Source organism: Scardinius erythrophthalmus (assembly GCF_964197995.2).
Source record: "Scardinius erythrophthalmus genome assembly, chromosome: 12".
Classification (NCBI taxonomy): domain Eukaryota; kingdom Metazoa; phylum Chordata; class Actinopteri; order Cypriniformes; family Leuciscidae; genus Scardinius; species Scardinius erythrophthalmus.
Genome location: NC_138232.1, coordinates 18,959,392 through 18,983,428, shown reverse-complemented (window position 1 = coordinate 18,983,428; position 24,037 = coordinate 18,959,392). Strand labels below are relative to the sequence as shown.

The 24,037-nt window shown below is 35.2% G+C and overlaps 1 protein-coding gene across 5 annotated transcripts in view; it reads left to right on the top strand.

The window, feature by feature from the left end:
- lpp (LIM domain containing preferred translocation partner in lipoma) overlaps positions 1-24,037 on the top strand; it is a 200,350-nt gene that overhangs the window by 66,636 nt on the left and 109,677 nt on the right. For all 5 annotated transcript variants that reach the window (XM_081380119.1, XM_081380123.1, XM_081380120.1 and 2 more), the window contains one exon: positions 21,086-21,192. In XM_081380119.1, coding sequence (XP_081236245.1) covers positions 21,086-21,192 — 107 coding nt within the window. The remainder of the gene's footprint in view (positions 1-21,085; positions 21,193-24,037) is intronic.

Here is a 24,037-nt window from a genome sequence, read left to right as displayed (position 1 = left end):
AGCAATGAAATTCATTGACTTAAGTGTCGAAATACTTTGTGTTTCCACTGTGCAATTTTTTATTTATTTTTAAAGTCCTTGTTTATTTGGTTCAACATTAATGACCAAAATCACCAAGCCAAGCTATGATCGTTTACATTAGTGCTTCATCAGTGAGTCTGTTGGCGGTGAATGTGTGCGAGTTGTTCATGTGTAATGGCCTCACACGATATCTAATCAGGACTCTGTGCTGTATGTGAGAAGGTCTATGTTGGAGACGTGCATGTTTATGGGACTGTTTATGGACTCATTGTTGGCTTTAGTCCAGGTGTTCAGTAGCAGGTGATGTTCACATTCACTGAAGGTCTTGGGTGGCACATTCTATTAGAGAAAGATGGCCCCAGTGTCACCCTGATGCCAAGAATGTGTCCATCTGCTGTGCCAGCTCCCTCCCCCTGTCATCTTTCTCTTGCCCCGCTGCTCAGGCTGTTAATGTTCCTCTCATTGTCCCTGTCTCTGATGATATTCCTGGAAAAGAGACTCTGATTATGATGTATGTGCTTGACTTTGTTTGAATGTCATTACTAGTTATTGCTATTGTCCCGTACATAAAAAGTTAATTGGTTACATAGCATGGTAGCAAATGATTGCTATATTTGTATTACCATTAGGGATGTAGCTCTAAAAAAGTAATTCAGGGGACCCGTTACCACAACAAATGTGTGGTTGCAACTTAAAATTGTTAATTTATTGTTTTAATTAAACCTTTTAAGTTGCAAACATTATTTTGTTGAGTTCTGTTGACATAATAATGTTGATCATTACATCAACCTAATATTTAAACTAAAATGTCTTCATCAATTGATTTAAAAATATAAAAATGTAACAACTTTATCAAATTTTCTTGATAACTTTGGAAATTAGGCTGTGTTCCCAGCATGCTTTGCATAGAACTGGATAAGGAGAATAAATGTTGAAATTAGGTGTTATTATTAATGAAAGAAAATACATGTTAGTGTTTAATGCTGTTATGTTTTCCATTTAAAAGTTTTTGTGGTTTTCATTGTGCTGAAGAGTAGTTACATTTAAGCAGTACATTGACTCCACAAGCAACGACTGTGCTAATGCCATTGACAATTAATATCTTACTTCATGAAATAAACATGCCAAGTAAGTTTTATTAAACTTGTGCCACGATAGCTCTGGATTTGAACTGAAATAGATTAGATTAATTGGTTCAAGGGTTACAACCCAAGTATTTGGAGTGACTTAATTTTTTTTTTTTAATGATCAACTTAAAAATTTGTGTACAAATTAAGTTCCTCTAACTCAATAGCTTGTTGGTTGTATGTAATTTCATAACTACTGTAACTTCACAAATTACTACCATTAGAGATAGTACTGTATATAACGTGTAGCATGGCAGAATAACATATGCTTTAATTTGATCGAAAATGCAGTAAAATCAGTAATATTGTGAAATATTATTATTGCAGTTTAGAATTTTAATATATTTTAAAATGTAAATTATTCTTGTGGTGGCAAAGCTGATGATTCAGAAGCAATTACTCCAGTCTTCAGAAATCATTGTAATATGCTGAGTTTCTGCTCAATACACATTTCTTATTATCATTAATGTTAAAAAAAGTTGTGCTGCTTAATATTTTTGTGAAAATGTGATACTTTTTTCAAGGATACTTTGATTAATAAAAAGTTCAAAAGAACAGCAAATAAATGCATCCTTTCTGAATAAAACAATTTTTTTTTTTTTTTGTGTGTGGAAATCTTACCCACCCCAAACCTTTTAGTTTACATTTGATAATATTAATTTTGCTAATACGACATGATAAATTAATAAAATGAAGTGTATTTTATCTTAAAAGTACTTAATTTGCAGGATTATTTATTGTTTGTTTGTTTGTTTGTTTGTAATTTCTAGCATATGGTGTCCCCTATCTCCCATAGCACACTCTTAATTATCATGGCAAATGTAAAAAAAAAAAAAAAAAGAAAGAAAAAAAAACATATTACAATTGCACCAGATTTCTTTTTTAAACCTATCCTTTTTGTTATTGTTTGGGGTGGGGAATTTTTATTTGTTATTTTATGAAACATATGGGAGCTGTTTTGCATAATGTAAAAATGCAAAACCTAAACATAAAAGTTTTGTCAAAAGTATGTGAAATCCTTAGAGTACCTAGATGTTTTCTATCAATATTTTGTTATATAAAGTTGAAAAAGTTGCAGCCAGGCAGAATAATAAGCCCAACAAGCCATGAAGCTTTACAAGCATACGTGCAGAGTTGCATGAGTTATTGATTACTGATTACAGACACATGGGCATTACGTAAATATGGGTGAAACCACATAAATGCTCAAATGTGTTAGTTTGATTTCTTTGCAGTGTCTACCCAGACGGGCATTTTTTATATTCTGTGGCCATCAACCTAGTCTTAGCTAACGGCTTGCCCTTTGGCAATTTTTACATTTTTAAAGGGTATTATTGGGAATTTGTTTCTGCAATAAAAGTGCTCTTTTCTTGCATTAATTGGCTGATAACTGCTCTGTTAGATAGGGGTTTCCATGGTTACAGTGTGGGCTTTCTGGACCCTAAAAAGCTTTCTGATTAGAAATGTGACTTTAACTTAATCTCTATGGTGAAAATTGTATTAATTAAGTTATTCTATTTTTAAACATTTCACAGGAAAATAAGAAAGATAGAAGACCTTGAGGGCTTATTTTATGCTGTAACCCTTCTCCTCTTTGATGGTGTGAGAGCGACAGAGACCTGCCTTTGTTTCAGAAGAAAAGTGATGATGAGATTATTGGAGGGAGTTCTCACACGTCTGTCCCAGTCATACAGGCAGCTTTGAGCAAGACAGAGTTATCGAGCTTACTTTGTCTCATTTTAATTTTACCACACCGGAGTGAACAAAGAGAAACATGCTCCACTGCCATCAACCAATGTGCCGAATTAAAGGTGCACTGTGCAATATTTAGGAGGATCTGTTGACAGAAATACAATCTCAAATACATAATGTTTTCAGTGGTGTATAAAGACCTTACATAATGAACCGTCATGTTTTTATTACCTTAGAATGAGCCATTTCTCATAGACTGTAAAAAATATGGACAAAGCGTCTGTGACGTCACCCATAGACTTTCTGAAGAACTGTTTTGAAGCATAGGTGTATCTATATACACCGCGGGTCCCCTCACATTGAAATGCGCCGACATGTTTCTACAGTAGCCCTTAACGGACAAACGCGTTTCGTTACTATGTTGTTCTTCGTGCAAGGAAGCTAGCTAAAGTCAGCGAATAAAACACTGACACAATGATGAACAAGTAACAATAATATTCGCAATAACATATCGTTTTACTGAATAATAAAGTAAACTCAATTTCTTAATTTATCGTTTTAAAGAAACCTCATTGCCTAACTGGCACTCTCTGCTGTCTCAGACGACGACATCTTTTCCTGTTGGCCACCGTAACTTTTGTTGGTTGCAATTCGCAACCTCTCCACTAGATTCCGCTAAAAATCACACTGCACCTTTAAAACATTTTTGTCGTTTTGAATGTTTACTTCAAAGATCAATCTTCTTTTAATGCAATAATCAGGGCTGTCAGAGTTAACGCATTATAATGAATAAACATAAATTACATTATAACTGGTGAAAAATAATAATAATTCAGTTTGACATTGCAAATGCTCAGTTCTGTTCTGTATGCTTTTTTAAAACTGATTGATACTAATCACAGACACAGCACAAGTGTCTCTCTCTCTCAAAAAAGTCCCTAGCGTACCACCTGTATTTCAGTAAATGATGGAGAAAGACTCTCTTTATGGGTAATTTATTTGTAAACTAGTCTCACAAGGGACTGTTAACAAAAATTAAAAGTCATTTGCATTCTTTATTAACCTACAAGTAAAACATTCATAGGAGGGAGGACTGCCGTTTAGAAGCAAAAAACATCGCTACACATGTAAGAACATGTCCATAAAGTGCTGGGGAACGTTGGTATTTTTTTGTATTTTTCAACTTTAAAAATAATTTCATTATTTCAGTTATTTCAGTTATTATTATTTTTTTTTGCAAAGAGGAACATTCCCTGTGGCTTTTGATGCAGTTTAAGAATTACACAATCTGTTCTTTTACTATAATAATTTGAAACAATAATTAATGAGCTAGGTTGAAGGCAATATTTTATTCCAATTACACCACATTTTAGCCCGTTTTTTTTGCTGATGTTCCTTTAATTCTGCACTAGTTCATTGAAACAGTCTTTTTTTTCCTTAACTTTCATTAATCTTACAGTTACACATAGTTTAGAGAGCACAGAGGAAGAGTTTGTGCACAGGTCTGTCTCACGCTAGAAGGGCTCTCGTGGGGATTGCGGTTCACACTTCTGCAAATTTTAGGGTGTCTCTATTTAAACAAGATGCTTGAAAAACAGTATCAGACTTATATTATCAAAAATTTGCCACAGGAAGTGGATGTGTTGTGTAATATCTCCCTTATGCTACTGTTTATTACCGCCAGCTTGCAGCTGCATATGACAATGTGAAGTCAAGGCTAGAAAACATAAAAACTAACCATGAAATACAGCCATGGCTGATCAAGACTGACAGTGACAAACAGTTTTTTGAAGAAAAAAATATTATATTATTTGTTTGTCAGGTATTAATTCAGGACATGTTTCTTATGGATTAGTTTAAACTATAGACAGTTGGAATGTTTACCTCAGTTGTTTAGTGTTAGCCAACCAAATACCTTGTTGGCATTGAGTACCTGCTTTTTGGGTGTATATTTTGGAATTGTTTTTATGCTACATTCTGTTCAAGGACCTGTTCAAGACAGAAAATGCAGAATAAATATAAATAATAATAAAAAGCCGGGGGGTGCGTGTGGACCACTGTTTCCATCTAGACTACAGCCTTTAAAAAATAAAAGTGTTTCTTCAGACACTTTGACTGTTGCCAAAGTAGAATTAGTATGCCTCTGTACAGATTTATTCATTCCGTTTTATCATTTAGTATCGACTACATGTGCTGTTAGAGAGTAGTTAGACGGCAGACTTATTTGAAGTCTGCCTGTTATCACTGTTCACCACCGTCTGTTATATTCAGTGCTGTGACTTCATGTCTGACTAACCTCTTGACTTATTCTGAGCTTCTGTCTGGAACATTTCTAATTGACGGTTGAAAGGCAGATACAGAACATAAAAGCTGTTTTAGGTCCTGTATCTGGCCCTGCGCTATTGTGTGAGAAAATGTGCAGGAAGATAGAGTGAGTTGAGGCCTTGATTCGAGGGCAGTTCATTAGGCCTCTATTACAGCGGATAAGCCCAATTCCTTGGCAAGCTAATTGACTTTTTATTAATGGAGATAAGTGAACGTGTCAATTATCTGAGCAAGGGTACTTTATATTAAGTAAAGAACATAAAGCAAACAGTAATAGGGAATCATTGTAAAGGTGTCTCGTCAAAGTAAGAGTTTTTACAGGGTAATGAGGTTTTTAATGCTGATGTTCACATTAAACTAATCTGATGGGAAATGTGGAAAAACTTGAGTATGTGTGTGCATCTGCATAAGGTGTGAAAACCCTTTGAATTTACCTGGATTTCTGCATAAATTGGTCTTAAAATTTGACCAAATTTTTAAAAATTAATAAATAACAAAAGCTTGTTTAAAACAGCAGATAAATGTTCATTAAATACACGTGTGTGTGTGTGTGTGTGTGTGTGTGTGTGTGTGTGTTATTTGTTTAAATGCATTAATAAAGATAAAGCCAATCACATTTAATACTAATTAGATGTGATTATTGCCATATATTTAATCACATAAAACAGTTTCTCTCATTTTTCTTTTACATGCAAATCTAGACAAGCCTGTCATCCTGCTTTAAAAAAAAAAGAAAATAGAAATGACACTTGTTTTGTTGGAACTGTGGCCTAACAATCAATGTCCCAAACACATTAATCTGTGGTGCTCTTGTAGGATGTTTTGATGCCAGTTTATGACTTTTATGTCTCTTTAATGTCCTATTTTGATCAATGTGTGACTATTGGCAAATCCCCATATCTTTAGCCAGTATTATGTTCTTGTTTTCTACATGACCATGGCACCCTACGATGTGACAAACCTCAAAATTGCCTGTTATGTATATTAGTTTAGAGTTAGCCAACTCAGCGCTCAACAGTTAAACACCTGCACGTCTAATTCACAGCGGATATTCAGTAAAAACAGGAACTTGTTCACTCGGTTGTTCAAGAAAGCAAAACCAAACAAAAGAATAAAGGGGGTGTAAACACCTGCTTTACATAGTTTCCAGACCGTGTTGCTTTTTAGTGATAAGCTTGTGTATTTCTTCAGTATTGAAATTGAAAGAACAAAGTTGGAGTTGGATTGCAGTTTTACTAGTGTGAAAACAGTGACCTCGACATCTTATTTACTCTTTCTGGGGATGCCTTTAGTTGCTTAACACTTAATGCACAACCTCAAACATACGTACACACAATACTTGCACACTCAAACTCCAGCACACACACATACGTATCTAATTTCTGTGCGAGTGAGTTGGCTGCGCTATGAGAAAAATAACATGTGTGCAATGCAGAGAAAAGGTCTGTCAGACTCTGTTTTTAGCAACACTTGGGATGACTTGATACGGTGAATGGCATTGGCAAGTGTCAGTTCGCTTCTCCCTTTCCCACTACCAACAAATAGGTTACACAGGGGTGGTTTGTCCACAGAAATGGCAATGAAATGTGGCACATTTTTAGTTGCAAAGATTCAAATTAAATCTTACACATTGTTCTCTCCACCCATTATGTCCTATTCTTATTTTTTTTTTTTTGGGGGGGGGGTTAGCCAGTCTACAACTTTTCTATAACCCTCACAGGTTCCTCTTTTACTTTTTTGGCTCAAATGTGCAGCTGTGCAAAGTGTGTTCCAACAAAATCTATCAAATACTTATTATAAGTAAAACATAAGCCTCTCAAAGTGCTAGACACCCGTAATGTAGAACTTTAAGGTAGCGGTGGGCAGCAGTGATCAGCACATGCCTCAGTGTCTGACATTTACTGTGACCCACTGTGTCTTCTGCTCCTTACATTATTACATAGCACCACATGTGTACAATGCCAATTTTTGCTGGGTTGAACCCATTGCAGATGGAGTATTTCAAAGTGATAATTCACTCAAAAAAGAAAATTCTTTCATAAGAAGATATTTTAAAGAATGTTGGTAGACTAACTAAAGAGTTTTGGTGACCATTGATTTCTATACATATACATCTATATCTATATATCTATATCTATGTCTATATATCTATATATCTATATCTATGTATATATATATATATATATATATATATATATATATATATATATATATATATATATATATATATATATTACATGGCTTGGTTGAATTCTAATGTAGAATGCTGAGTATAACACACCGTTGCCATGAAAAACAGAACGTTGCTATGGACGAGGATTCTAACCGTAGAGACGGAACGGACTATTTTCTTTAGCGGAAGGAATACAATCGTTTTTAAATCAGTAAACTCCTTTTTAAATCAATATTTTGTGTCAAATTATTGATTTATTTGGTAGGTAGCCATGTAATAAGTGGGATAATGTAGAGCGAGGCGGTTGTTATAGGTTGTTATATTCGCTATAACAACCGTGTATATATATATATATATATATATATATATATATATATATATATATATATATATATATATATATATATATATATATATATATGGAGGGGGGAGATCTATCCCTTTAAGAATTACTAAAAAAAATGTTCAAGTTAATGTTAAACTTAAGCAGTCTTTAGGGGCCCTACTCTGGTTTAGGAAGTTGTAATGCTTTGCGTTATACAAGCCCCAATCATGATAATCTGGTCTTCAAAACAAACCTTTGTGTCAAAAATATTTCTGTCTGTTTTTTTGGAAAACATACGTTTATTACAAATGGAAAACATTGTTTAGGAGAAAGGGTACTTGTGAATAAGCACATAAGATGATAAAAGAATTTGGGTAATGCTCTCTGAGCTGTGTTGTGCAAGTATTATCATATCAGTGAATAATGTATGTTGTCAAAGGGTCCAAAAAAAGCAAATAACATCTGGGTTAAAATGGTAGTTTCTTAATGAAATATGGAAGGTTTGTGTTTGTGTGTTTGCCTTTTTTTTTTCTCGCTCAGCATTAATGTGTCAAATGTTTTCACTAAAGTTAAATATGGGTACTTCATTTTAAAATCACATGGGGCTTTAGGTTAAATTGAAGTAGGACTGTAATCCAAAAACTCATTTTGAGAAGTGTAATCCAGACACATCACTGCCGTTTTATCTCTCGTAACTTCATTGTCTCTTTTGATATAAGAGGATTAATCTACCAAATATTTGGGTGGCCACTTGGAAACTTTACATACAACACAATTTGCATGATAAACAATTTGGCATAAAAGCTATCAACATTTTTCAGGGTATTATCGGACTGTTTTTAATGTGCATCTTAGCTCTTTGTCATTGTCCCAAATATTTGAAGCACAATTACCTGAATGAAAAAAAAAGAAGAAAAAAAAGTCTGTTTATTTACTCGAGAGCACATGCTATCGTACCCTACCCTTATTTTTTTTTTTTTATTGTTTTAGACCAAGGATGCACCAATATTACATTTTCTGTCAATATGTTTGTCATGTTACGCTGGTCAAATAACACGACGAAGGAGAAATACTCAAATAGGTTTTATTCAAAATACTCCGAAAAAACAGGAATACGCAGGAGAAAACAGAAACTAGACTTCAACATAAATGTGAATGAGAACCGACAAAGGAACAGAATGAAATGCAGGGCTTACATGCGAACACAATCAAAAACCATGGAGACAAACTAGAAAATAAAATGAGCAACAAAGGAAACTTAACAATGAAAGAGAACATAGGCAAACGGGAACAGGGAAAACCAAACTAAAACACTAACAAACTAAAGACATAGAAATATGATATTCGAATTCTGTACTTTTTTTGTCTAAGTAAATTAAAAATAAACTCTATAGTGAAAGTTCAAGCTCGAGCACCCCCACCACACACACACACACACAAATATACTCAAGATTTTTTAGAGATCAGACTACGGTATCTATGCTTGTTATCGGAGGATAAGAGGGAGATTATAGCTGTTTACATTAATGTTTACTTTTTATATCAATCTAAATGTGTACCTGCTATAAAATTGGAGATTAGAATAAATGCAAATGAGGGACTTCACTTACTAGCAAAAGACCCCCAAGGCTCCCCCATCTCATTGGTTTTTAGGAGTCAGATTTGGGTTAGGTTATATAGATTTGGGCCATCAGGTTAGTCCTTTTGGAGCAGGCCCATGTCCAAACAGTCAGAAGGAGGAAGACAGAAAGCCATCAGAGCCAGCTAGGGTCGAGAGTCTAACCCCTGACTTTGACCCAGCCTGGATACAATAAGTTAAGGGCACCATCTTAAAGTACCTGGCGAACTGATTTAGTGGGGTTTTAAAGATGAAAGAGACATTGTGATTGGCTGGAATAGGGGATGAATTAGTGACAAAATTCAACTACTAATTACAGATACCTATTTTCTGAATGAGTGAAGTATCTGAATGAGTCTTCCTGTCAGAACTAACACGAAGCCAGTATTTCCATAATAAATGGTTTTCCTGTTGTAGGAGCATTTTAAACTTCAGTCATTCTTAGGACATATTTGTGTGTTCAAAAACAACTAGATGGAGCTCAACTGAATGAATATATTGATTTCTGAAGCCTCTTTAATTTACACATTTGCCACAAATGATCTTCTATAAGGGATTTTTCTCAGCAAATATTGATTTGCGAATAATTATGATTAATGCACACATAATTTGATCAATTTTATTTATTAGTCAGCAAGTCATGTAATTAAGTTAAAAAATACAAAAATACTGGCAGAAGAAGCAACAGAAAGCCTCACTCCTCGCTGTAACTGTGACACTTGAGCGTTTTCCAAGAATCCTAACGTGACTCTGTTGATCTCTGCCGTTTCATGCAGCTGCCTTCATCAATCACTTCATATCCCCTATCACCTTTTTTGCCCATCCATAGAGTGCATAGAATTCTGAACACCATACTGGTCAAAGGTCATTCTCCTTATGCGGGCCGCTGGGAGAAAGATTTGTGGTTGGACTTATTATAGCTCAATCATTGCTGTGAGTTCTGTCATCACATGGCCAACAACCATGGCTTGCATACAGCGGAGACCAAATAAGCTATTATGTCTGGCTGACAAAGGAAAGTGGCAGCCGTACACACATTGTCTTTTATTGTACCACATGTGATTAAGGCTGTAAATTCTGAATGATTTAGTCAGGCCTTTGATGTTTGCAGGATTTTGTGTAATATGATATAGGACCGTATGATCTCTAGACTTAACCAAAAGACCCTGTTTATATCTGGTGCCAAAAAAACACACATCTATAAAGTCCAGGTCAAACAGGTAATCGACTAACACAATTAAGAATTCAGTTTGAAGGGTTTTTGGTTAATAGTTTGGTTAAAATGTTCTTTTTTCTCTCTCTCTTTTTTCGGTCAATACAATGAAAGTCCAGTGTCTTTTGCATTCCACTGACGAAAACAGTTCTTTAAAATACCATCTTTTGTTCTGCACTGGAGGCAGAAAGTCAAACAGGTTCAGAACGACATGAGAGTTTGTAAATATAAAGCAATAAACTTTTAAATCAATCAAATAAAAGTAATATGTGATGCACCCTTCCCCACAACATTATTAAGGTCTGGGACCTGTGAAAATGGCTTGTTTATCTTGTGTAACATGCTGCCGGATTCCTTCATTTTTCTGATTGAAAGTTATCATACAGTAGTTCACCCAGCCTGAACCATGTCCTGATTATACTGGCACTCTTTCAGATTTCAAAAAGAATGAGGTTTGTGGTTATGCAGGAGTGACCGTCACCTTGTGTGGATGAGATTCGCATCCTCTATTGTAAGTTTAAATATGCTGTACACAGTAATCCAGTCATGGTTTAATAGACCTTATGTTCAGCAGACATCTTTAGAATTTTGTAGCTCTGTATATTTCTATGGCATCGCTGTCGAAGAGTAATTAGCTGGTGAAGTGGATTTACTTATTGTAGAGTTAACGAAAGTTATCATGAGTGATTCATTCATCAATCCATAAGATCTTACCTTCATGCTGTGAAACAAACAAACCAGAACACAGAACACAACGAGTGCAGTGGACACTAGGAAAAGGGACGAGGCTACGTATGCTCAGAAATAATAACAACGCAGATTGCTGAAATAACTGCTGTACTTGCATATAGTCATGTTAAAACTAAACTAAGTATGGGACAGATGCCCTCTCTGTCCGTTTACTATTGAGAAAAGAACATGCTATATAATGGCCATTACTTTTCCATTGGGGTAATGTGGGAATGGAGTTCACCTAAGGGGCACTGTGGATGTGATGGGGAGCTGTTTATGTCCTGACAACCTCCTCGTTAATTAGAAGGTTAAGGAACGGTCTTTGGCAGGAGCATATACCACTATCTGAAAAGTGGGGAGGACTCATTATGAACTGTATCAGCCTGGCTCATGAATATTAATTGGGTGACGTAACGTTCGCCCAGCGGTCTGATTTACTTAAATACTTAAAGAAAATGGGGTTAGCCATATATTACTATTTACCACTTTGGTGTTCGTGCAGTCCACTGCCAAAATTTGCAAAGACTTATGATTGGTGTTAAATTTGACATTTAATTTTTATTTGCACATCAGTCAAGCAAAATAAGTTTATTAACAAATCTGTATAATGATCATTTCCCAAAAGGGTGGGCAATTTATTTTTTATTTTTATTTTTTTTTGTGTGTGTGCTTTTTTTAAAAAGTTTTTATCTTCTGACACACATTTTTCAAATCCTTATCTCAATTTATATTACCGTTCACAAGTTTGGGCACTGTAAGTCTTTGATTTCTTTTTCTCATTATGGTTGCATTTATTTGATAAAAATACAGTATAAACAGTTTAACAGTTACTGTAACAGTTTAAACAATTTAAAATAACTTTTCTATTTTAATACATTTTAAAATGTCATTTATTCATGTGACGCAAATATGAATTTTCACCAGCCATTACTCCAGTCTTCAGTGTCACATGATCCTTCAGAAATCATTTTAATATGCTGATTTGCTGCTCAAGAAACTTTTCTTCTTCTTATTATTATTATTATGTTTAATATTTTTGTGGCAGCCATGATGCATGTTTTTTCAGGATTCTTTGATGAATAGAAAGTTTTTATTGTTGTTTGTATAGTATTTATTGGAAATATATATATATATATATATATATATATATATACACTTGATCAATTTCATCTGTTTTTGCTGCCATTAATTTTAAATGTTATTTTAAATTGTTTTTTAAAATATCTTGATCAATTTAAAATGTTATTTTAAATTGACCCCTTACTGATCCCAAACGTTTGTAATGTGTGTATTTATTTGTCATTTAATATTGGTCACTTTTTATTAGGCATTTTATTTATTTTTATATTTAACTGTCCTCTTACTTTTTTGTGTGTGCCAACTAAAACTCGCATCTCTTTTTGTGTTCCAGTTTAATGCAAACTGACACACATTTGTCAAATTCCTAAATCTTAATTTCCTTCGACTAATCTGTGCTTTCATTTTTCAGAATTGATTTCTGTAATGTCGATAAGCCTCAGAAAAAAACATGGCTGAATTTCATATTTGCATTTGCAATACATGCAAGTTGGAGGTTTATGGAAAAATTAGGGCAAATCAAACTTCAGTTTCATTTGTGACAATCTCATTCAGCTCCTTATGTTCTTGCTGGGCTGGAGTGAGACACGAAACTCCAAGCAGTGGTCTGAATTAAGCTGACTAAAAGCTGTCATGTCTTTAAGATGCATGTCATATGTTCATTTTCCATCTTTAAAACAGGGTCATTCGTCAGCCTGTCACTGGAAATGATATGTCATATTATTGAGTTCAGTTCCCATTGGCATGCGACCCAGAGATTACTGTATTAAGGCATCTGTAAAGTTCGTGACATGTCCCTTAAGTACAGCTAAGAGGATGTGCATCTAATTCTTGTACAAAATTCAACTTATGTTTCAGTTAGAGACATTTACACAGTTTCTAGGTGGTAAGTGGCTTAAAGAGCTGTTTTTACATTGTCTACTATGCTGTCTAGCCAACGATTATCATAAGGCAGGATTATCTGTTGGTGATGAAATGAATGGAAACACTTGAAAGTGTTGGAAACACTGGCAAGTCTTTCCTCCAAAAACGAGAGGATTTTGAGTAGCGGTTGAGAATCTTTCCTCCAGAAACAGAGGGCGACTTTGAGAAGCTGCTGACAAACAACTTGCAGATGATTTTTATTTTCTCTTTAATGTTTTTGTTCTATCAGATTTTTCCCTGCTTACTTACTTTTTTATTATTTGTTTTGAATTATTTCTGTCTCTCTCCCTCTACTTTTGGCTGGTCATCAGCTAACTGACTACCGGCTGTTATGTCAGACTCCCCACATAAGTCTCTCTGTGGAAACCTGACAGGAAACCCACAAATGAGAATCTTAACGTTCCCGTGGAAACCACAGGCATATGTTGCTTACTTTGACAAAAGGCCGTGCAGACAGTTCACAGACTTAATCTTTTGTTATTTGTCCTGTCCATTCCGCCCATGCAAAGTTTTTGAATGAATTTTCTTCTGTTCTTCCCTGAATGTCTTTAGAACCTTGCTCGTACTTTTAAGAAAATCTATGTGACCTCCTTACTAATGTCTGTTTTATGTGCATATGTCCCTCAAAGTTAACTGCCATTTTTTTTATTTGATAACAATTTTCAGTTTCATTTTATTTCTCTGAATGCAAACTTAATGCAGTCAAAGACACATCACAGTCTATAACAGGGGTTAATGCCCAAAAATCACAAATATGATGATCCTTATGTGAGGGACCTCCTATTCTAAAATATTAAAGCATATATAAATACTGTGTATATGTGTGTGTGTGTGTGTGTGTGTGTGTGTGTGTGTGTGTGTGTGTAAAAGCTATATCCGTGTGTGTATATATATATAGATAGATAGATAAAGGTATATTCGTGTATAGATACCTATTTACCTGTATATTGTGATATACATTTTTTATCATGACATTCTGTTAGCATAATTATGCCTTTGTCCTAAAGCCTAAATAAATTGGCTTATATTTCGAGTGTGATGCACATCCCTAAACTATATGCATATTTCTTTCAGTCAAATATATTTTGTACAAATTTTTTTTTTTTTTTGAGCTCTAAGATAACTCGAAATTGCTTTGTTTTGCCTTTGCACAGCGTATCTCTATGTAGATATATGCCAGTGGTTTTGAAATCAACATCCAAAGTCTGAAAACTAAGAGCATACTATTACGGTACAGTACCGCTAGCATATGTACCCTCCATAAACAGTGTTGTTTCGCAACTACACAAACATTCAAGTCCCAATGCAAAATCCGAGCAAATCAGAGACCATGTACCCAGTATATTTTGGCACCCATTTGGGTCATGTGTCCTTGTGTTGTCCTCACATGATCCTTTAGCCCCTCTATGTGACCTGTGTGCCTTGAATTACATAGCGAATTCCCTCCACTTGGTACAAACCCCTCGCTCTCATCCAGCTTACATTCCTCTTTTATTTTCAACCAGTGGACTACCACCAGTGGATACATTCAGCATTTTCGGACTGATGTTTCACTTTTCCTCTCAGTCTCTATACTTTCACTGAAACCTCCATTTTGTCTTTTGCACTTTGTACAGAAGCCTTATGGTTCTGGACTGGAACATCTTTTTGGAACATGTCCACCTGCAGATTTACAAGGTCCATCCCTGCATGTGAATTTAATATACATGGCTACACTATGAGTTTCCATTTGCTTCTCTAAATCAAAATGATTCTCATTTACATCCCTGCTAGGTTTCATTTAAGATGTAATTTTTCAGAGCTCTCACTTTTCACTAGTAGTGCAGAAATTGTTCATCACGGTGCTGCTGACGTCCTTTTTATAGAAGATCATACTGCTGGGATTGTGGATTCGAGGGCATCACCTCTCCATTTTACTTGTTCCATTTTGCTCCCGCACAATAGTTTAATCCCGCTTTTATGTCTCTAAATTTTAAAACTCTATTTTCTGTCCCTCTTGAATTCCTCTCAGATCTCTACAAACCAGCATTGTCGGCTCCTCTGTGCTTCGAGAAGGACATCTCCAAAAAACCTCAAACCCAGAGTGGCGTTTTCAGCCAAATGAAGCCATAAATCAGTCGGTTGTATATAGCTAATTAAGAGCAGGACTAAACCTCATAACTGCAGCGGATGCTAGAGAGAATACGGACGGATAATTACAGATAAAATAATGCATTTAGGACGTCTCTCTTTGCACATTTTGAGAGCTTCTCCACAAAGATAAACCATTTGAAATGTCACATTTGTAATTATAACACTTTATTATTCTAGGCCTGTGAAGGATTATAGATTTATGCCTTTTTTATTTATTTAATTATTTTAGATTTTTTTTTTTTTTTTTTTTAGTAATTTTAGTTTCTTTTAAATACTACTATAATTTTGTGCGTCATGAACCAGCACATTTTTGTTCATTTTGTTTGTGGTTTGTTTTTTTTATATGCATTTTGGGATAGGACAAAGATTTTTGACACTTCCCAGATGAGTTTCATGCCAGTGATACGACTAAACCGGAGATCCTCGCTGCCAAATGCACCCAGCCATTCATTTTGTTTACTGCGGTGTGTTTAAATGGCGGTGCAAAGATGCTTCTGCTAAAACCTCTGCTGTAAATCAAATTCATTGGGGAATTTGGAGTGCAGACAAAAATGTCAATGAATCTAAATATGTACATTATAAAAAGGCACTGATTACAAAAGTGACATTCCACGGAAAGCTCTTCCGGGTTTATGACCATGTCTATGAGAATAGATGCTCCTTTGAAACAGTTTCATTGTCAGTTGCTACTGCAGTATCAGTGCCAGATGGACAGAGGTTGGGCCGAGTTCAAACAGAGATTTGTATATTGCAAAATGAAATTAATCTTGTCCACTTTCAGCCTCAAATAACTTCTGTGCATTTAAAGGAATACAAAGAAACCTGTTGAATTTGCGGAATGACAAGATTATAGTCATTATTATACTGTATGGATTATAGTTATTATATTACAGCATTAGTTCTAGCTCTCGAACTTTTCAGGCTTTGATCAAATAAAAAACTAGAAGTGTCAATGTTCCCTTTTGAAGGGTTTTCAAACTGGGGTCTGGGGACCCTAAAGGGACTGAAAAGGGCTTATACTGTAGTAAGTTTAGTAAAAGTTTTAGAAAGTATAGTAAGTGTTGTTAAGTTATTTTATTTTTTTTCTTCAAAATTCTATAAAGACTATAAAGTTTTTCCTTACTGCTGTCACTTTTTATTTTGCTCATTGGCAGTACAGTTCAAATGACTCCATAATATTAATCTTAATATTTTTTATATTAATATAATATATTTATATATAATATGTTTATAATATATTTTAAATACATTTGTATAATTGTATTTAAATCTAAATTTTATTTTAATATATAATTACTTACATATGTGACCAAATTTCATGCTAGACGACTAAATAATTGCTTATCATAATTATTGAATTATTGTTCCAAAAATTAGTTTATTAATCACCGTAATTTTGACACACCGTTAAATTATATATATCTCAGAATTAATCATACCCCTGGTAAATATGATCAAAAATGGCTGTAAAAAATAAATCTGCATCGTTTATCCTTTTGATCTTTCATTAAAAAAATTGGCAAAATCCTAACCTTTCATTGAAGTAAAAGAATTGAAAGTGGGGGGGAAATCACATTATGAAATACGTGTTTTTCTCCAAAACACGTTGGCCACAATTATTGATACCCTTTTATTAAATACCTTTTTGCAATCTCCTTTTGCCAAGATAACAGCTCTGAGTCTTCTTCTATAATGCCTGATGAGTTTGGAGAACACCTGAGATCAGAGACCATTCCTCCATACAGAATCTCTCCAGATCCTTCAGATTCCCAGATCCATGTTGGTGCTTCTTCTCTTCAGTTCACTCCACTCATCAGGTCAGGGAACTGGGACGGTCATGGCTTCATTTTGCTCATGAACGGTCATGGCTTCCGAAGCTTCATTTTGTGATCCCTAACACATTTTTGTGTTGATTTTGATGTTTGTTTTTGATCGTTGTCCTGATGGAAGATCCAACCACGGCCCATTATAAGATTTCTAGCAGAGGCCGTCAAGTTTTGATTTTTTATCTGTTGATATTTGATAGAATCCATGATGCCATGTATCTGAATAAGAAGTCCAGGACCTCCAGCAGAAAAATATGCCCACAACATTAAAGATCCAATGGTATATTAAATTGTACACATGGGGTACTTCTTATCCTTGTGTGCACCAAACCCATCTAGCGTGTTTGCTGCCAAAAAGCTCTTTTTTTAGTTTCATCTGACCACAGAACCCTGTGCCGTTTGAAGTTCCAGTCGTGTCTGACAACTGAATATGCTGGAGTTTGTTTTTGGATGAGCGAGGAGCATTTTTCTTGAAAACCTCCCAAACAACATGTGGGGATGTAGGGGTTGTTTGATTTTTTTTTTTTAATAGGCTTTCTGACCCCAAAACTCAACTAATCTCTGCAATTCTCCATATGTGATTATTGAAGAGTCTTTGGCCACTCAAACTTTCATCCTCGCCGTCCATTAAGACAATATAGACACACGTCCTCTTCCTGGCAGATTCGTAACATCTTTAGTTGATTATAACTTCTTAATTATTGCCCTGATGGTCAAAATGGGGATTTTCAATTCTTTAGCTATTTTCTTACAGCCACTTTCTATTTTGTGATGCTCAACAATCTTTTGCTGCACATCAGAACTATATTCTTTGGTTTTACTCATTGTGGTGGATGATTAAGGGAATTTGGCCTTTGTGTTTCCTCATATATAAACTCCTGTGAAACAAGAAGTCATAGCTGGACAATTTCATGTTCCTAGTCACCCTGGTGTGCTAAAAAAAAGGTAAATATTAATAGGAATATACTTCAGAGATATTTTATTCATAAAAAATTCTAGGGGTATCAATAATTGTGGCCAACATGTTTTGGAGAAAAACATTTATTTCATAGTGAGATTTTCCCCCCCACTTTCAATTATTTTACTTAAATGAAAGGTTATATTTTTGCCAATTTTTTTAATGAAAGATCAAAAGGATAAACGATGCAGGTTTATTTTTTATCATATTTACCAGGGGTATGATTAATTCTGAGCACAACTATATATATATATATATATATATATATATATATATATATATATATATATATATATATATATATATGTAATTTTTGGTACAATAATTACAATAATTAAATAATTACGGTAAGCAATTATTTAGTTGTCTAGCATCAAATTTGGTCAAATATTTGAGTGATTTACAATGTAGAATGTTGAATATCTATCTTTTGCAGTCCAATTCATACACATTAATACTACATAGATTTAGGACTTGTCTCATCTGTCTAGAAGTAATTAGAACTGCCTTGTCTGTCTGATTACATTCTAAAATAGCGGGGGCACTCTTAAAGTTAGCGTTCATGAAATGTAGCATCTATATGCTTAATTTAAGGTTGGACTGAATAATATCTTGACTTTGTCAGTCGCCACTTACAATGCGCACAGAATACAATTATGTTACAGGCCGTGTTATAAAGTGAACATACTGTGTAAGCAAACACATAATACAGCTGCATAAGCACATGATTGGATTGGAATAAAACCCTTTTTTTACGGGTCACATCTGAAAAATGCACACATAATCATCCCGTTACTGCAAGTGTATTTCATCTCTGCTCTTATGCTTCACTGGCTTCATCTAAAGCCTGTTTTTCTTTTTTCCTTTTTTTAAAACTCAACCCTTAACAACATTCATGTTCCTGATTACCAATTATACCTCTCACGGTCCTTTCAAATAACTTTAATTACTGATTAGAATTCGGCTCTCACAAAGCCGGTACTTGAGTGTAATTGCTCAATAAAGAGTTGAGTGGAAATGTGTGGTAATAAGTAGGTGTTCCTGCTGCTTGTCTCATTAGCGAGTAAGCACTGCCTTCGCTTCCCGGGCGGCATAAATGGAGCCTCTCTCATTCATGGCACAGGGGCCCCCTGGTTTCTCCATAGCTCAACCAGCAACCGGATAACATGTCCCAAACTCGCTGACCTCACATTTCTCTTATCCACCATTTTTCTTTTCACCAAGCATGTCGCAATGCGTTATGGATTTGACTTCTCTGTGAAAGATATATGTAATGTTGCCTTATAATGTGGCCAAAACAAATAATTAATTTAGCTTTTATATCAACCTTCGCATTGGGAAGGCTGCATCTCCTATGTAGGCAGCTCACTTGATATTGGAACAAACAAAGCTTTTATTAATATTATTAGGTTATCTCCATCATGTACAAATTCATACAGGTTTGTCTCCATTTTGCCAAAATGTAAAATAGTTACATTTTCTCAAAAGATCGGGCTGGTAATATGGTCTTGATGTCTGTTCTTAGCCACGTTTTGTTAAAGACTAACTTCCTCTTTCAGTTTGCTCTGTAGTTCAAGGTACTGTCCCATACCTCCCTCTCTTGGTCTCTCTTTGCCCAGTTCTTCTAGACCTCCTCAATAAATCATGCCATCTTTGAAACATTTACATCTCTCGTGTTGCCCTGAATTGAGAAATCCAAAAATCATTGGATGTCAGAGATACATAAGGTATTAAGGAACTTAAGATAATAATTACATGTCAACTTGCAACTTACAAGTGACTTTAGGATGTAAGCTAAGGCAGAGAAAAGTACAAATAGAGATCACAGGAGGAGGAGAAAGGGGGAAGTAGGACGCTTTTCCTTTTTTTTTTTTGGTAGCAGTGCTTGAGTTTTCACAGAGGTCACAAGGTTATTACATAAACAGTTCACGTAAAGTGCTCTTGTGCCTTTGGGGAATGTTTGATGCCATGTTCACAGCAATTTTATGTTGTACAAGAATTAGGCATGTGACATATCCTGTCTGCTTTCACATTTCAGGATTTTAGTCTTTTCAAGACCGAAGTTAATTAATTCGGCCAGTAGACTTGGATAAACAAAATTTCTGACATCAATTAGATCCAAAAGACAAACAATAATGTAAAAATAAACAAGAATAAAAATACATCCACAGACTCATGATAGAGCAGTGAATTCCTAATGCCTCCTCTAAAATGCTGTAATTTGGAAAGCTCACTTGTGGATTGGTACTTAGATGGTCAAATGATTCAGTCCTAAATTGGACGCCGAGCGCAGCCAAGTCAGAATATAATTTGGCAAGCAGATTTTGATCCTGCCTGAAACATGCAGTGGAACCCAATCCCTGGATTAGCCGTGGACTCTACAACTCTGCGATTGGCTTATTGCCACTCACTTGGCTGAACAAATGCCCCATCTAACTTGTTTTGAGCACAGTACTTACATTTTCAATCTGTACAAACACCTACTTACAGCTTAGACCATCTTAGTTAACCAAATAGTTGCTGTTAAATGTATTAATCTATCAGTGACAATATGGTAAGTGTGTGTAAGCCTCCCCTCCTTTCAATTTCTACACACTCTAACACTTTTTAAGTACTTACACGGGCCAGCATTTTGTAAGAAGGCTGTAGATATAAACAAAATGTAGTTAATCATCATGTAATGTGAAAGTATTATATTCCTTAAAGCTTTCATCTGGCGTCTTGTGACATTTAGGTGTGTCGGATTTATGTCAGATTGATCTATCAGATTTTACAAAAGTTTTCCACCCACTCCGACCTTTTGTAGATTGATTCATCCCTGAGGAAGAGAGTTTATCATAGTACTTATGGTGTCTTGCCTTTAAACATGTTTGATTGATTGTATGTTTTCTTGCTGTCTCTCATTTTTATATATATATATATATATTTTTTTTTTTAACAGGGGACTATCCTCCTCCTCCTCCATCTGCCATTGACATCAGCGGGCTCCCATCCTCTTCCAGCTTCCCACCTCCTCCGGCCATGGATGAGACCTCATTCGGCTTTCAGGTGAGATTTGCTAATCCGGTCATCACAATATACAGTGCGGTCCAAAGTCCACTGTGTAAAACTGTTTTTATCTAAAAATGATATTAAATAAATGATATTGAAAATTTGAATTTCTTATGAACAGGATTTATTACTTGATTATGTACTTAATATTCAGTATTTGGAATGTAACCCTTCTTCTTTAATTATATCATGCACCCAAGCTGGCATGAACTGCACAGGCTTTTCAAAACAAACATGATTTGTGAGTGTTCCAAATCATGTGCTTCAGTGGAAGCAAAGAAATCTGACCTTTTGTTCAAAGTTCACACTGTGAACACATTTGCTTATTTAATTAGTGACCTGATCACTAACATTAATTGGTTGACCTGAAATTTGTTTTGCATTTTTATTATTATTTTATTTGTTTGTTTGTTTGCTGTTGTCAGAATCCAAGCACTTTCCAGTTTTAAATCAGATTTCGAATCCCTGATTTTCAAAGTGATCTTCGATTTTTGAACCCTAATATAAATTCAGGACTAAATTCAGCACTACTTAAAATTAGAAATGACAAACTGTTTGTTGGTTTGTTTAGGAAACAAAAGAATGAGAATTAAGCTATTTTTTTTATTTTTTGGTTCATGGGTAAAAAATTAAGTTTACTGCTAATATTTGATTCGAGATTGTGAGGGCCCTAAACGCCATTTTTCAACTCACTCTGTCTTCTGTATAGCCTTAGTCCCATCCCCCTTAATAATAGTTAATGTAGGCTACCACTATGCAAACACTATGCAAATTAGTCTCGATATTTCTTTAAAATGTTTGGCTGTTGCATATATTTCTTGCAAATTTACATCAATTATAGAGCAAATGCACTGCGTTTAAGCCTTACAGCAACACTGTGTATCAGCCCCCATTTTTATCTTAAACACAACTCTGGCAGTGAAAAGTCGGTCCGAATTGGCCATATGAAATGTGTCCATACATGAACATATGGAACAGTAGGTAAATACTATTTTAACTTTGGAGTAGCAGCTTAGACAGTGTATCATCCCCACTGTGATATTTAGCACATCCGTGCAAATGACAGGAGAAACAGTGCTTTAAATTGTTTTTTTAACAATATTTTAAGGTGAAACGGAAATCATCAATAAGTAACTGGTGTATAAGCAATTCAGTCTTGTGACGCCTGCAACTGTAATATGACTGAATTACTGTAAACTATAAATGAATAGTTAGGCTATACTTACTGAGGCATTATGCCCATTCAAACCGAGGAGGCACTTGCCCTATTAGAGTTTTGAGGCACAAAGAGTTTGAATGTAACTTCCACAATACAACAAAATACTTCTTACATTTTATAATTAACTTCCATGATTAATGTATTTACAATTAGTGCCCCAAAGCCGTCGCCTTTTGGTGAATTTCGCCGCTTTGAATCCAAAACAATAGAGAATCTGTGCCACCAGTGTGGTGTGTTTCTATGAAGGACTACAGAGAACAACTTCTTAATCATAAAATGCACTTCCAAATGCAGAGATAAGGTGCAGTTTGACATTGATGTGCCCACAAGTATAGTTTAAATGAATTTGTCACTATAAAGAATAGGTGGAAGACTGAATCGATGCAGGATTTATGTTCTGGAATAGCAATGGTAAAGACATAAAAAAAAAAAAAAAAGATCTTGGCCAATAGGCTGTCGATTCATTAAATTATAAACTTTTTCTCCACAAAAGCAGTTTATTCAGCAAAATAAAGCCTCTCCACTGACATCCATAAAAAAAAAAAAAATAAAAAAAAAAACTTCTTTGGTTGCAGTACAGAAGATGGGGAGGACTAGTCTGATGAAAGTGGGTCTATGTACTTTTTGTGTCCATTCATTTTTCCATGCAAATCAAATGTTAAAGCCGTAAACTCATTTTTTATAAAATAGACAACTCTGGCTTAATTCTAGTTATTCATTTCTTAAATGTAGAAAATCAAATGACCTGAAGGTACATGAACCTTGCTTTAATACTTACAGCAAACTTCAGATCCCTTTTCATGCGTGGTAACGACAAACAGACAAAAGGCCAGCCAAGTCTGCATCTCTTTTTGTGGCTGTTTACCAGGCGTGTGCCCTAGTTGTTTATATTTCTCTTTAGTTTATTTGGCACCCGTTTAGAAATGAGCGAGGGCACAGAAAAGGCTGACACCTATTGGTTCACCTCAGTCATTTTCCCCCTTCAGGGAGTCAGTCCCCGTTAGAACCAAACACTCGTTGTCCAGCCATTAAACTACAGCCTCAAAACCGTTTCTGCCTAATATTCATGGGAATTACTCATATTGAATTTTTTGTTCTGTATTCCTTAGATTCCCAGGGAATCCATGGACTGATACAAATGTGTACAAAAAACTACAGTTTAGTTTGATGGCCTACTGCTACAATAGTGCAGAATGAGATCATTTTTCTTTTCCATCATTGTTTTCGCTCCGGCCTGTTGATAATGTTTCCGTGTAGTTGCAACTTGACCAGGTTTGCTGCAGGACAGGATTTAGTCACTGATGGGCGACGCCGAGACGCAGCTGTTTTGTGTGTGTGTGTGTGTGTGTGTGTGTGTGTGTGAGACGCTTGTAAAGTCTTCATCAGTGGTTCAGCTTCTTTTTTTTCTCTTTTTTTTTTAAATAAGGCCACTTTATCTGCTGCTCAAAATGTGACTACAGGCATGTTCATTGCTCTAATAAAACCCTCCACTCGATCGCTTTCCCACGAATGGTGCTCTGCAAGGGAGGAAGCCTGTCCAGAGGGAATCAGCGCGTTTGTTGATCTAGCTCTATGGAGTCAGCGTACGGCAGACGGTGTTATTGTCGGATAATTAGGCTAGTA